Below are 15341 nucleotides of genomic sequence, written 5' to 3' on the forward strand. Positions count from 1 at the left end.
GGAAGGAGAATGAGGTCGGGGTGTCTAGTCCCCTGGCTCTACCACTGCAGGGATGACACAGGCTGGCTGCATTCCTCCCCAGTTGAAGAGCAACTTTCCCTGGGCAGGGAGTGAAGTGGGCAGTTGCTCTCTCCCCTGGCCTTTGAGGGTACAGAAGGACCCTAGTGGTCACCCGGCACCATTGTTATTTTGGTTAGAGTTTCCTCAAATTATTCTGATCTTATTTCCTGCTGCAACTTGACTGACTGACCTCCCCAGCCTCACTCCTCTAACTGAACATTAACCAAATGGATGCAAGAAAAAAAATATCCTTGGTAAGAGTCGTTTTCTAGAACTGGAGTATCACTATTTGGGAAGATTTTTGCAGCAATTTAAAAATTTGCCTTTGGCCGGGTGCAGTGGCTCGCCTGTAATCCCAGCACTTTGGGAGGCCAAGGCAGGCAGATCACGAGATCAAGAGATGGAGACCATCCTGGCCAACATGGTGAAACCATGTCTCTACTAAAAATACAATTAGTTGGGAGTGGGGGCAAGCGCCTGTAACCCAGCTACTCCAGAAGCTGAGGGGGGAGAATCGCTTGAACCCAGGAAGTGGAGGTTGCAGTGAGCCGAGATCGCACTACTACACTCCAGCCTAGACAACAGAGTGAGATGCCATCTCAAAAAAGAAAAAAAGAAAAAACTGCCTTTATAGTATTAAGAATTTTAGAAATTATATAATCATCTATCTTTAAGCCTGAATTCATGTTTATAAACACTGAACCAAAAAATACATATGCAGTTTAGCCTTAAAAATTAAAAATATTTCCTCTAAAATTATGTATATTTAATCCTAACAAGCTCCTCATTTTTGTGTTAGGATCCTTCCATTCACATTTTGGCACATCAGTGCCATCTGCTGGAAAGTGAATACATTTAGGTCTCCCAAATCCCAAAATGTTTGTCTTTTGTGGGGGAGTGGGAGGAAATGCATCCTTTATTTAAGAAATAAGCCTTACTTTTAAGTACATAGCTGTTTAACTTCCACATCTTTATCAATATAAACCCCAATTAATTACAAAGCACTAAAATAAAATCTAAAATTTAAAACAAAAAAACACTAAACATTTCTTTCTGCACATCTCTTGGTTTCTAAAACGTTCTTCTGTGGTTCTGCCCTGTTGGTAATAAAGGTCCACATGCCTCCACATTTGGTTAAACATCACCCATTCTTTTACCCAAATCTCTGATATTGATAGATATGTAAAAAAATGTTAAATATGTATGTTTAAATATAATATGTAACATATATTTAAATAAAATATATACATATATTTTGAAGTCTATGACAAAGCTTTAGTTGTGAAATAAGCAAGGATGCGGGATTGTACATCTTTTTGTCGTGCTTTCCCCGTCATTAGACAGCAATTAAAATCAGACAAAAACAACATGACACAACTGTTAAATTTTCTTATGTGAAAATTGCAACAACAAATATTCTAAATAATATAGAAACATAAAAGATTGCTTAACTGATTTTAATAACATGACATGAAGCCCCTAGACTTGATATAATCGTTATGCAAAATACATAGGTGAATACTGTCTTCTTTTAAAAATATAAAATAAATAAGCAGACGTGAAAATAGGCAAGTTTCCATTAAATAAATGAAAATTTTAAAAAAAGAAAGTTTTGCTTTCCATGTCATTTGAAGAAGGAAAATTATCATTTTAAACAATATTCAAGTTTATTAAACAAATAAAAAAAGTATTATAAAATGTTTAACTTTCATCAGCTTCAAGGTTTATGTTGCTCCCAAATTTTGCATACAACTGAACTTTCAAATCTGCTAACACCCGCTGAATCGATTCCACTCTGGATTCTAAGGCGTCAATTTCTTCTTGCAAATTTTTCTGAAAAAAAAAATTTTTAATTAATTCTATTCAAATGGATGATTTCTGAGCATCTGTGTCTGAAATAATATTTGGGAAGAATTTTAGGTCAAGAACTTTCTAAACTTGGACAGGCAGCTAAGTAACACTGATAATTAGATCTAAATGTCTGAATGTGGGCATTTTTAATTCATGGTCCATATTTGCTTATCACAGAATAAATCAAGCTTGTTTTCTCAGTTTCTGCTGATTAAAAAATAGTAAAAAATTAATTTCTAAATTATTTCCTAATAAAGAAGCAAATACAAAGACTTCTATAAACAGTTTATCCTGGGCCTGCTGGCTTCTAACCCAGCCTTTTCCAACAACAAAAATAACTATGAGACTACAGGAAATGATAGAAACTCACACCATCAACCACCAATAATTAAGAATAACAACTTACGATCCAAATCTGGCAGAAATTTTCACTAACTTTGAGGCCTCTGCAGCTAAACTTTGGAAAAGAGTGGTAAAAAGTGCCTCATTTGTAAGAAAGAGCAGCTTTACCCAGTGAAAAGTCAGATATTTTCTAAGTATTTGAGGTGACAGACATGTTAACTATCTTGATTTAATTATTCCATATTGTATTAATAAATTATAACATCGTTTTACCCCATAAATTTATACAATTATAAATTGTCAATTTATAATTTAAAAAAAAAGAAAATACAATTCCAAAGGACAATTCTTTCTACCTACCTATCTATAGATACTTAGCCTCTTCAATTCTAAAACCAGTTTTGTAATGTTAATGCTTCCCTCATTAATAGATTAAATAAATTTTAACATGAATTCTTTGTTAAAAAAAAAAGCCGTAAGTTCCTTCCTGGCTAGGATCAAAACAATTTTTTTTCCTAAACATGACAAAAAAATATGAAATCATACAAACCAAATACCCACTAACATTAGAAACAAAAGAATATCCAACATTGACAGTGTTGCTGTTTTAGAAATCTAGCCAATGGTTCTCAAACGGTGGCCCCGAGACCAGTATCAGGGGCAAAATCACCTGGGAACTTGTTAGAAATACACACTCTGGGGCCCTACCTCAGCTCTCCTGAAAGAACTTCTTTGAGTTGGGCCCAGCAATCTGAATTTTTAACAAGCCCTGTGGTGATTGTGATTTTCATGCATGCCAAAAGTTTGAGAATCACTGTTACAAAACAAGAAATAGAAATAAGACATATGGCTACTAGAAAGGGATAAATTCTAAATTTCTATACCCAGAAAACCTGGTTAATAAGTAAAATAAGACACTAGAAAGTTATTTTAATATCTCAACTCCAATCATCTCTCTCTCTTCCAAAAATCTCTGAAAGCTCCTCTTTGCTCTGGGACGGGAGTGGGCAAACTAGAGCCCACAGGCCAAATCTAGCCTGAAGCTTGTTTTTGTCAACTTTTATTGGAACACAGCCATGCAGATTCACTCATCTTGCTTCCACAGTAATTATGGCAGAGGCTGTGCACAAAACCTGATAAATTTACTTCTGGCCCTTCACAGAAAGTTTGCTGACCCCTGCTAAGACAAAGTACAATTTCTTCAACTCAACTGACTGGAGTTCTCCAGGATGTGGCCACAGTTTCAGGTGCTCCCAAATCTCCAGCAAATACATCTTCTTGCAGGTCTACGTTTGCACCACTGTCATCCTATGGCCGTTTACACAGTTTGCTTCTCACGACTAGAACACCCTCCGCCCCTTTCTGGCTAATAGCCACTTATTCCTCAGCTGTTATCTCATCACTTTCCCTGGGAGCCCTTCCCTGACCCTTGATGTCCAGACTAATATAGATTCCTCTTCCTATGTTCTTAAAGCCACCTCTATCCTCGTATCACTTTCTACTCATTATCAGTTTTGTTTACTTTTCTTTCTTTCCATCTAGACTATATGCTCCATGCAGGCAGGGGCCAGGCAGGTTTTGTTGTCCCCAATTATCCCTAGTACATGGCAGAACCTGATACAGAGTAAGAACTCAATTCATTCATTCTAGAATTCTAGAATGAATGAATGAGTAAAAAAGTAAAGGTTCAGCCAGGTGCAGTGGCTCACACTTGTAATCCCAGCACTTTGGGAGGCCGAGGCGGGTGGATCACGAGGTCAGGAGTTCGACACCAGTCTGCCCAACATGGTGAAACCCTGTCTCTACCAAAAATACAAAAATTAGCTAGGCGTGGTGGCGGGCGCCTGTAATCCCAGCTACTCGGGAGGCTGAGGCAGGAGAATCATTTGAACCCAGGAGGCAGACGTTGCACTGAGCCCAGATTGCGCCATTGCACTCCAGCCTTGGCGACAGGGCAAGACTCCATCTCAAAAAATAAATAAATAAATAAATAAAATAAAAGTTCAGTATCTATCTGTGTATGGGACAGCGGATTCACAATAGCCACAAAAACCATAAACTATCTGGGAATACTTCCAATAAAAATATTTTTTAAATGGTTAAACAAATAAGAAGAACAAAAATCATAAAATTTGACCAAGAAGAAAAGATTTAAACATAAGGAAGACATATAACGTTTCTGCATGGAAAGACCCAGGAGTAAGTGATAGTTCTTCCGAAGATTTACTAAATGTGGGTTTCATTCATACGAAGTTTTGCTTTTTATGACATTTGAAGAGAGACTATCATTTTAAGCAATCAGGTTAATTAGCAAAAGCATTAGGAAAGGTTTAATTGCCATCAACTTTTCATAGACAAACAATGTGGCTGTCCCTCCCATATAGTTAGAAGGCATGTGAACTGAAAATTTCATACCATTATCAATTGTCTCAGATATTATCAGAGAACTCATGTGCTGACTGACCCAGTAATTATACTTCTCTAATTATTTCCTCAAAACAATTTTCTAAATGTGAACAAAGATTTATGTAGAAGAATGCTCACAGTAACATTACTACAGCAAAATATTGGAAACAAATTAGTGCTAACAATAAGACCTGTGACCCCAGTTGATAACCATCAACATGTTATTAAACAGTCATCAAAGACGATGTTTCGAAAAGGCCCGTGTGCCAGGCTCAGAGCAGGCTTCCAATAAGTATCTGCTGGACAAACAAACATGCAACGAAACCAGCAAAAATGCTCCTCCTGGAACATTAATTGTCCAAACTAGGAAGCAAACTACATGGAGAGAGGCAGAGAGAACATAAAAGAAATACAGGAAAATGTTCACTATGAATGGTTACATCTGCATAGCAGAATTACAGGGAATTTTTCTTTTCTGCTTCAATATATGCTATACCTTCTAAATACTTTCAGTTTTGAGCAAGGTTCTAGAGTCAGAAGACCACTGTGTTATGTGTCACTTTGAATAAATCCCACAACCTCTCTAAGCCTCTATTCTTTGTCCCTAAATTGGGATAACAGGTCATTGTTAGGATTCAACAAAATCCTGCTGGCAAAGCATTCAGAGCATGCCTGGGACATAACAAGGCAGTAAATATTAGCTATTGCTAGCATCCACTATTTCCCTATATCTATAATTACATGTTCTTTACAGTGATATAAATTCTAATTTCAGAATTAACCTTGAACATACCTTTGCTTCTTCTAACATTTCTTGTGTTTCTTCTTGAGAATGGCTAATGAAGACATCACCAATTTGATAAGGTATCATTAAGCAGTCATCATCTGCAAGCATGATGTCATCACAAGCATCTTCTAGGTTTTGGAGTTGTTTCTATAAATGCAAAATGGCAAAGAAAATGTACTCAGTTCTCTGATAGAAGCTAAAGGCCAATTGTAATTTGGGGACAGCAACTCTCTGAGGACCCTCTCACAAAGGTATTATTACCACATTAGAATAAGACCTTAATTTGTAACTTTTTAGAGGACATTTCACAAGCAAGCACTTAGAGCTACCTAACGCATTGTCCTCTGGACAGTAAGCACCCTGTGGTGGACAGCAGGCACATGGTCACTCAAAATTTCTTCTATTTCAACAATTTTCGACTTTGTGAATTCTGCCTTCCTACGAAAACAAAACCAAAAAACCAACCTACATTTCTCAGCCTTGCTTGCTGATAGGGTGTAAGTAAATCATGCTGGGAATGAATGTTCTGCCAGCATACCTAAGTGATAATAACTTCAATTCCACCAATCAAATGCATTTGAGCTGGATTTCAACTCAAGGGAGACGGCTGGACACAGGCCCCAGATTTACAGGGGTAGGTGGCACTGGCAGCAGCAGCTTGGTGTTCCTAAGTCTGCAAGGGTGGCTTCCTCATTGGGAAGACAGCTGACTCTGGGATCAGTGGAGGCAACAGCTGTTCCATCGCCAGCCAAGTTCTCCGAGACTTGTTCCTGGGACCTCAGTCTAGACTCAAGCTCCTCAACAATTCTGTAAGTTATCGCATATCCCTTAAAAAAAATGACTTTCTGCTTAACTAGAGTGGATCACGTCATTCATCTGCAACGAACAGCCCAGAGAAGTATATATTCACTTGTTAACTGAGTTCAGTTTTAGTAGCTATAGTATTAAAAAGATTTGTTCTTCTAATAATGATTTTCAATAAATACCTTTTTTACTTCTATCTCTTCCTTCAGCTCTGTGATTCTACTTGTATTCCGTGCAAATTTGTTTATCTTTTGTTGATCTTCGAAAGTAACGTTGACATCTTCTGCAGCCTGAAAAAAGTGTTTAAGTTTTTGTAAAATTTAATGGAGAAGTTATCAGTTAGCTTTTTACATTTCTCAACAATAACTCAATAAGTTATTTGCACTCATATAGTCAAGAATCACAAGAAGTACAGAACATAACAAATGCCTTATTTTTTGCTCCACAAGCTTAAGGTTTGTTCATAAATCTATAACCTCTTCTGATACTCTATAATTCCTAAGCTATAAAAAAATTGCAAATATAAAGAACAATTAATAAGCCCTTTTAAAAGGAAAGAAAAAAGCCAACTTTTGGCCCAGAGCAGAATTTCTCAAGTTGGAGCACTCTTTCATTAAGATGACCCAGGGCACAAAAAGTTACACAGTCAAATATATTGGTAAATGTCTCAGAGTAGTGTTTTTTTTTTCTTAGAGCTAAAACTTGCATGAGCTTACTGGCTAAAGGGTCACTGTACATTTCAGTGGCTCTATTCCATTCATAGCAAAAATCATGTTTATAATGTAGGACCTGTTTAAACGTCTTAATAAGGTCTACTTTACTAAAAAAATGATGAAAATTGAATGTTTAGTATTTAAAAATTAATATTTAATGTGATTAAATTTACAAATTTGCAAATAAAGAGTACCTGGATAACATAACGTACCAATGAAATAATAAAAAAAAAAAAGCTAACACTGATTGAATTTACTATGTGCCAAAACTTCCTAAGTATTATCTCTGCTAATCCTGCAATCCATCTTATTAACAAGGATCACCAGTACTATTTTACAGATTGAGAAACTGAGGCACACTTTATATAATGTGTCCAAAGCCACACAGCCAGTAGGTGGTGGAGCTTGATTTCAACCGAGGCAGACTGGCTTCAGAGGTCGGACAGGTACATGAGTTCTCGGTAACTGAACGTGAACGTGCGTCTGTGTGAGTTTGCACGTGTGTGTGTGAGTGTGTACACAGGCTTAGGCACGTCTGCAAGAGGCAGCAGGATGTCTGCTTTCATCAGATTCTCAAGGAGGTACTATATATTTTTTAAAAAATAAAGCTAAAACACAAAACCAGACTCTCCTTAGGGTTTCCCTTCCATTTATAAAATGAAAACCACAGCACCTGATTCTAGTTTAAAGGAGGAAAGATATTTGTGTGTGTATAAAAATAGTTCAGACTGAAGAACTACTTTTGGCTCTTTTGCAGTAACAGTAATGAGCTCACAACATTCACACTCCATCCCTGACCTGGTCTTTCGTGACCATCGACTTAAGGTATGTGAACTTTTATTTCTCAGATGTTGAAAGGCAGTGTCAAGCAGCAGAGCTCAGTGGTCGGAATATAACACAGCCCTCCCCTTTGTCAGGCTCTCATTCCAATAAACAATTTCACATGCATTATGCCCCACCTCAACAACCCAGAAAATAGCCTGAAAAAATCCTTTACATCACACTACGTCTAGCTTTGAGTGTTCAACCGTATGCATAATTCTGATGAATATGGAAGTTGGGGAACACTGAGCTACACTCAAGAAACCAAAGTCTGTATCTTGGCACACAAGTCATTTCGCCTAAGTGAGAACTGTCAATTCCCTACGCAAATAGACAGCAGAGAATTCTGAAGAGTTCCTGTTTGCCTGAAAAGTATATGCCATTTTGTTTAAATACTGAACCCTTGAAAACCTTAACAGGTATTTATAGATGTATTTGTCATAGTGAGGCCTCAACAGAGCCATTCACATGAACGGATCCAGTGCAGGACTGCCTGGCACATGACTGAGGCTAATACATGGTTTCTGAATTTGAATCTAAATCATGCTTGATCAGAATCAAACACATCATTTCCAAAATGTGGTAGAGAGAACTTGGCTATCTGCTTTCTGTCTTTCCAAAGCAGGAATTTCCTGTTGTAGCCCCACCAAACCACAGGCATCAGCACACATGTGGCCCCTGGTATCCAGATCCGTATAGTGGTTTTCCCACTGGGGTTAAGGGCTAAAGTTGATGTGTGAGTCAAATATACTGCATGGCGCCCAGTGGAGTGCCATTTACAGCAGAAAGTAAGATGTCAGTGCCTTTGATGGCTAACAGAGGCTTCTGTTTCAGTCTCGCTGTCCTAGAACATTCCTACATTTCTTGAAGCTGCATTTTGGTAAGAAATGGGTAATTTTTTTTTTTTTTTTTTGAGACAGTCTCACTCTGTCGCCCAGGCTGAAGTGCAGTAGCATGATCTTGGCTCACTGCAACCTCCGCTTCCTGGGTTCAAGCCATTCTCCTGCCTCAGCCTCCCAAGTAGCTGAGATTACACACACGTGCCACCATGTCCAGTTAATTTTTGTATTTTTAGTAGAGAAGGGGTTTCACCATGTTGGCCAGGCTGGTCTTGAACTCCTAACCTCAGGTGATCCACCAGCCTCAGCCTCCCAAAGTGCTGGGATTACAGGCATGAGCCACCACGCCCAGCCAGAAGTGGGTAATTCTTAACTGGGGGGTCAGGGGGGGAATCAATGGACACTGACAGGTCGATATACCCGGAGACTGTATGCAAAATGGCATGTATAGTATGTGTATTCTTCTGGAAGGTCTTCACAGCTTTCACCAGATTCTCAAAGGGATCCACAACCCCAAAAGGTTAGGAACTGCTGCCTTCAGGGAAACCAGATGTAGCTACTCTCAAAGTCACAAGAACTCTAGGAAGAACTCATATCCTATAGTATCTGAGGCAGCACAGAGTGGTGGGAAGAGTCAGGCTGCAATCCAATCCAAGCAAACAGGAATCTTGGGCAAATTACCCAATTATTTGGAACCACTTCAGGTTTCTCATCTGTAAAATGGAGAAGCTAGTTCCTACCTTATAGGGTTGATAAAACAAACATGTAGGAGAAAGCCTGATGATGGAGTCAGTCAAATGATAGCTAAGCATTTTATATCCTGAATATTGTTTATAAAAATCATTACAAAGAACAGATCCAGATCTAGAAAGAAATTCTGCTAGGCCAAAGAGAAATATGCCTACTCGAGATCCAAAGTAAAAATTAAAATTCCCTGGGCTCTGTTCTTGAGAACTAATATCTTATGGGATTAGAGGAGGAAACTGAACCATACTCAGTCATGCCCCACGCCAAGTCTAGGTATTACACAGAGTCTGCACTGACAGCTGGGTCCCTAGAAATAAATTCCGGCCAAATTCAGTCTTTTATTTTTACTTCTAAAAACATATCTACCAAGGCTGTATGATGTAAACTTTTGCTTTGTATTTGTATTCAACTTTCTTTTTTTGTTTGTTTTTTGTTTTTGAGACGAGTCTCGCTCTGTCGCCAGGCTGGAGTGCACTGGTGTGATCTTGGCTCACTGCGACATCCGCCTCCTGACTTCAAGCGATTCTCGTGCCTCAGCCTCCCGGGTAGCTGGGACTATAGGCACACGCCACCATGCCCAGCTAAATTTTGTATTCAACTTTCATCCATGCAGTAGTTTATTTAACAATTACTGTTTCCTATACGCCATGCACTGTGACAAGAGAGCCACTATCCCACTTTCATGAACACAAATGGCAAGCATACATCCTGGTGGAGGAAGAGAGCAAAAAACAAGATGAATAAGATAATGTTCAATGGTGACAAACGTGATGATGAAAATAAAACAGCTTAGGAGTAGGAAGTTTGGGGGGCCTGGGGAGTGAAGGAGGCTTCTTTAGATAAAGGTCAAAGGTAGCCTCTCTGAGGAAAGGACATTTGTATATAGGATAATGAACAGAAATCAAAGTGCAGATCTCCTTAGGGTCAAGAACTGGATCTTAGAAGGCAGAACTCTAGAGAGGAGAGAGGGCTGAATCATCTCATCTAAACACTCTCCCCAGCAAAGTCATGACCAGCTGAGAGATACGATGTGTTACAAATGTAAAGTACTCCAGATTGTACATGATTTGCTTTTAATTAAACTCAAAGGGCTATCTCTCTCTGTTTCACTCTCACTCACTGGCATACACGTATGTTTTCTCCTAGTGAGGGCAAAGGGGAAAAGTGTACATGTAAGCTAATCTATCGGGAATTGTTCCTAACACTGGAAACATCTACAGGAGGACACTGCATCTATCATGTGACTCTTGAAGGCTCCAAAGTTAAAGAAGATCCTTTGTATTTTGGCCACCACCTACCCCTCTATAAGTTCTTTTCCCATCAGGGCTCAAATTCTCTTCCCCTGATTATCTGCCATCGGGCCTTCCTTGTATTAAATGCACTCAGAGTCTCTGCAGATACTCCTTTCTAGAATGCTTCGCTCCCTATCCAATTCTCCCTTCCTTTCCTTACATAATCTCACAGATCTCAACTTAAATGGCACTTTCCCAGGAAAGTCTTCTCTGATCTCAAAACAGACCTCATTTTGGCCCTCATTCCATAAGCACTTTTCCTTCACAGTTCTCATCAGAGAAAACAGTTTTCTGTGTGACTATCCTGAGTAATGCCTGCTCTGCCCTGGAACATACGTTCTTTGGGGCTATGAGATTAAGGGGAGAAGAGCTTCCTCACGGGTCACCGCAATCGTCTCCACTTAAAACTGAGACTACGCCATATTACATGCCCCCAAAAATTTACCGAATCAATGAAAGGAAAAAAAAAAGTTGGTAATTAGAAATTTTGCAATCAAAATCCAGGTTCAAATCATTCTTCTGCCATTTCCTCTTCTACCATTTACTTCACCTCTCTGCGCTTCAGTTTTCATACCTATAAAACGGAGTGAACCACAACTAGTATCTTCCAAGGAATTAAAGGCCATACCTAACACCACAGGGCCCAATTTAACAAACTAGGGGTGAAGTGAATCTCACAAAGTTTCATACTTTTTTGAATCGCCATGGCCCTAGACCCTACTCTGCGACACAGTAAGAATTTTTGGATGGCAGAATAGTAGGGAGAGCAACAAATCCTGAGTTGGCTGGGGCTTTCCCATTTTTGGCAGTCCCTCAATTTCATATAAAAGGGGGCAATGGGTCACCCTACACCAGGCACAGATGGCATAGACTATGTGGTACTGGATGGGGCAAAGCAAAGGAAGTTCTAATGTGGTCTTAAAAGTGGAATGAACGTAAGTCCCTCCAGCCAAGAGATTCTCATCGAAGACCCCTACAGCAGTTTAAAACACAGACTCCGGAATCAGAATGCCTGTGTTTAAATGCTAGCTTTGCCTCCGTGCCTGTTTTCTCATTTGTTAAATAAGGATAAAAACAGTATCTCCCTCAAAGAACAGATAAACAATACACGCAAAAAAACTTACAGCTGTACCTAGCACCCTGTAAAGCTCCCCAAATTATCAGCCGTAATTTCCTTCCCCTCTCTCCAATTTTCTTTTTCTTCTATCTGACTATCTTTACACATCTGTGAAGGCTCACGGGATTATAAACCCCACATGGAAGTTTAGCCTGCTTAGTGGTTACATAGGTGTGCTTTGAGAAAAACAAAACCAAACCTAAGTTTGAACTCCAGCTCTGCTTCTTACTAGCTGAGTCACTTTAGGGCCACTAACTGCTCTGTGTCTAAGTTTCTCTACCTGCAAAGTGGGGAGGAACCCACTGCACTTGCTGAGTTGCGGGGAGGATAACAGATAAACGGCCGGCTGCTGGGCCCGGCACATCGTGCATTCTCAATAAATACTGGTTTTAGCCTGGAGGACTCAGGGGCATCGAGCGTGGACACAGGCAGCTCCGGGTTGGACACAGGGGGCTCTGGGGCCTGATAATCTGGGGATGCAGGAACCTGCTGTCCCCCTTATGAGCTGCGTAACCTGAGGCAGGTGACTCCCCATCTCTGGCCCTCAGTTTCCTCACCCGTAACCACGGTCCCATCAGCAGCTGCCCGTAACCAGTGAGGCTAATGCGATCGTGCCGGTGCAACGCCCCAGTCAAGGCCAACCACACTCAACGGGACCTTCGGCTTCCCACATCTTAGGGGCGAGGCCAGGGCTGCAGGTTCCCTAGACTCGCCGGGGGCACCCTCGGCATCGCGGGAGGCGGCCCTGCGCCCTCCGAGGCTCCCGGCCCCAGCCCCGGCGCCCCGCCTCGGCTGGCCAGGTGCCTAGGAAAAAGCTCAGAGCGCCAGGCGCGGGCAGGCCTTGCCGCCAGAGCGCTCTCAGGGTCTCGGCCTCGGCCTCGGGTCCCACGCCGCGCTTCGGAGCTGCGCACCCCCAGCATCCCGCGCCCGGGCCCCAGCGGCCGAGATCCGGCGCCGCCCGAGCATCCAGAGCCCCGAGCGCCCCACTCACCGCCTTCTTCATGGTGGCCGCCATCTTGGGACTGGACTATGGCACGCGGCGGGGAGGGCCGCAATGGCGTGCTTCGCCCCCGAGCGTTCTCTCGCTCCCGGTCGGCCCAGAACTCCCCGCAAAAATACGACACTGTCTCCACATTCCGTCCTCTCGGACTTTTGGCCAGTGATTCCAAACAGCTGGGACGTATGGAGGAAATGTGTCCTGGAAAGACTTGGTACATGCCAATTAAAGGGACAGGCAACCCCCTGGACCGACATAAACACGGGGGCGTAGAGAACGGCTCCGGCCGCGGGCAGCAGGGGGCGCGCCCAAGGCTCAGCGCGGCGGGGCTCAGCTGGGGCAGGATCAAAAGGCTCTCGGGGAATTTTTCTCCATCCTCCCACAGACTTGCATTGAGAAAGCTGACCTACCTGTAAAACAGCTAGGAACGAATGGCCTTGGCAAATAGGGTGTGAGATTTATGTGCCATGATAATTCAGGTGGTGTAAAGGAGGAGGCACTCCTATCTTTTAATGTAATTTTTTTTTTAATTTAGATTCAGGGGGTATGTGTGCAGGTTTGTTACATGGATATACTGCATGATGCTAAGGTTGGGGTTTCTAATGATCCCGTTGCCCAAGTAGTGAACATAGTACCCAATAGGTAATTTTTCAACCCCTTTCCCCTGCCTCCTTCCCCTTTTTGGAGTCCCTACCATTTATTGGTTGGTTTTCTGTTTCTGTGTTAATTCACTTAGGATAATGATGTCCAGCTGCATCCATGTTGCTGCAAAGGACATGATTTTGTTCTTTTTTATGGCTGTGTAGTATTCCATGGTGTATATGGACCACATTTTCTTTATCCTATCCACCACTGATGGGCATCTGGGTTGATTCCATGCCTTTGCTGTTGTGAATAGGCAATCCTATTAATTAATTTACAGCAATATTACTGAACAATTACTGTATATTCTGACACTTGTGTCTCCCAATTACTAATTTTTTTTTTTTTGCCTTAGGACCTCTTTATACTCCTGGAAATTATTGAGGACTCCAAAGAACTTTTGTTTATGTGGGCTATTTATCGATATTTGCTGTATTAGAAATTAAAGCAGAATTTAAAAAATGTATTTATTAATTCATTTAAAATAATATAAAACTCCATTCCATGGTAATAAAAATCACACTTTAAAAATAACTATATTTTCTAAGACAAAAACAAACTGAGAAGATTGTCATCGTTTTACATTTTCACTGATCTCTTTAATAATTTCAGGCTTAATGGAAGGTTAGATTCTCATGTCTACTTCTGCATTCAGTCTCTCCAAATACACTGTTTAGTTGCCTAGTTGTAGGCATGAAAAACCCCAGTCTCATACAAATCATGTAGTTGGGAAAGGGAGGCCCTCATGGATCCCTGAAAAGGTCTCAGGGACCCCCGAAGTTCATGGGCCACAGCTTGACAACTGCCCCTGACAAGCTGCCTCCTTTTTCAAAGTTCCAGTTTCCTCTTTGGTTAAATGAGGAGAATGAGACCTTATAGCACCCTGTGCTCTCCCCACCGAACCACCTAGCCCGCCATGGGCATCGCCTGTTCTCCTGCCTATTCTGGGCTCTCCAGGCCCTTAGTATTGGGACTTTGCAGTGTGTAGCTCATATGTGCTCAAAAAAGTATTTGTTGAATAAAGATGTCTTTCCAGGATTAAATCTTAGCACAGGGTCTAGCACATAGGAGATGCTCCATCAGTGATATCTGTTTATTCCAGAGCTCAATGTAAAAGCACTGCAAGAAACAAATGGTGGAGAGGGAGACAGAAATAAAGGGCAAAATTGTCACAAATGGTACCAAGTATATGAAGGAGATAAATGAGGTGCTGAGGCAGAGCACAGAGGGAAGGGGTAAGGGCCAGCTCTGGAGCTGGCCTCTAAGCTAAGAGAAAATGGGAGGCCTCAGCATGGGGAGAGGAGATGAAAGTGGACCCCAGGGATGGAGGGCTGAGAGGGAAAGAGCCTGGTGAGACATGGTAGAAAGGACAGAGCAGCATGGAGCGAGGCTGGGGTGCAAGGCAGAGGCCAGATCTGGGCATGTTTTAGACCTTGGTAAGACCAAACCGGGGGAGGGAGAGAGAAAGAGAGAAAGAATTCTGACTTTTTCAAACCTTTATTGAGAAATAGCTGAGTTGAAAGGTGAGAAACAACGGAGCATGAATTTTGAGGAAATGTAATTGTATGGTGGGGACCGAAAGTAGCATAGGGGGTTTCAGAGAGAGAAGCACTTCAATCCTCAGGTTCATAGATCTTAGGACCAGAAGGGACCTAAACTTTCATGTACACTAACCTTTGCCTTTTGCTGAAATATAATAATAATGAGAGTCGATATGGTTTGGCTGTGTTCCCACCCACATCTCCTCTTGGATTGTAGCTCCCATAATTTCTATGTGTTGTGGGAGGGACCTGGTGGGAGATAATTGAATCATGGGGGTGGTTTCCTCTGTACTGTTCTTGTGGTAGCGAATAAGTCTCATGAGATCTGGTGGTTTTATAAGGGGTTTCCCCTTTCTCTTGTCTCATTCTCTCCTGTCGGCC

The 15341-nt window shown here is 41.3% G+C and overlaps 1 protein-coding gene across 2 annotated transcripts; it reads right to left on the minus strand.

Moving 5' to 3' along the window:
- Window positions 1–1501: 1501 nt before the first annotated feature.
- On the minus strand, window positions 1502–12952 carry PFDN4 (prefoldin subunit 4). 2 transcript variants are annotated; one of them, XM_032142561.2, is made up of 4 exons: window positions 12772–12952; window positions 6433–6540; window positions 5453–5593; window positions 1502–1893 (listed from the first exon to the last, which is right to left on the minus strand). In XM_032142561.2, the coding sequence occupies exons 1-4, from the start codon at window positions 12793–12795 to the stop codon at window positions 1762–1764; spliced, it is 405 nt and encodes a 134-aa protein (XP_031998452.1). In that variant the 5' UTR covers window positions 12796–12952; the 3' UTR covers window positions 1502–1761. The 2 variants fall into 2 exon arrangements, with proteins under 2 accessions (XP_031998452.1, XP_031998453.1); XM_032142562.3 differs by lacking the exon at window positions 12772–12952 and adding an exon at window positions 12338–12729.
- Between the last annotated feature and the right edge of the window lie 2389 nt (window positions 12953–15341).

This window comes from Hylobates moloch, unplaced genomic scaffold, assembly GCF_009828535.3.
Source record: "Hylobates moloch isolate HMO894 unplaced genomic scaffold, HMol_V3 SCAFFOLD_21, whole genome shotgun sequence".
In the NCBI taxonomy this organism is placed as follows: domain Eukaryota; kingdom Metazoa; phylum Chordata; class Mammalia; order Primates; family Hylobatidae; genus Hylobates; species Hylobates moloch.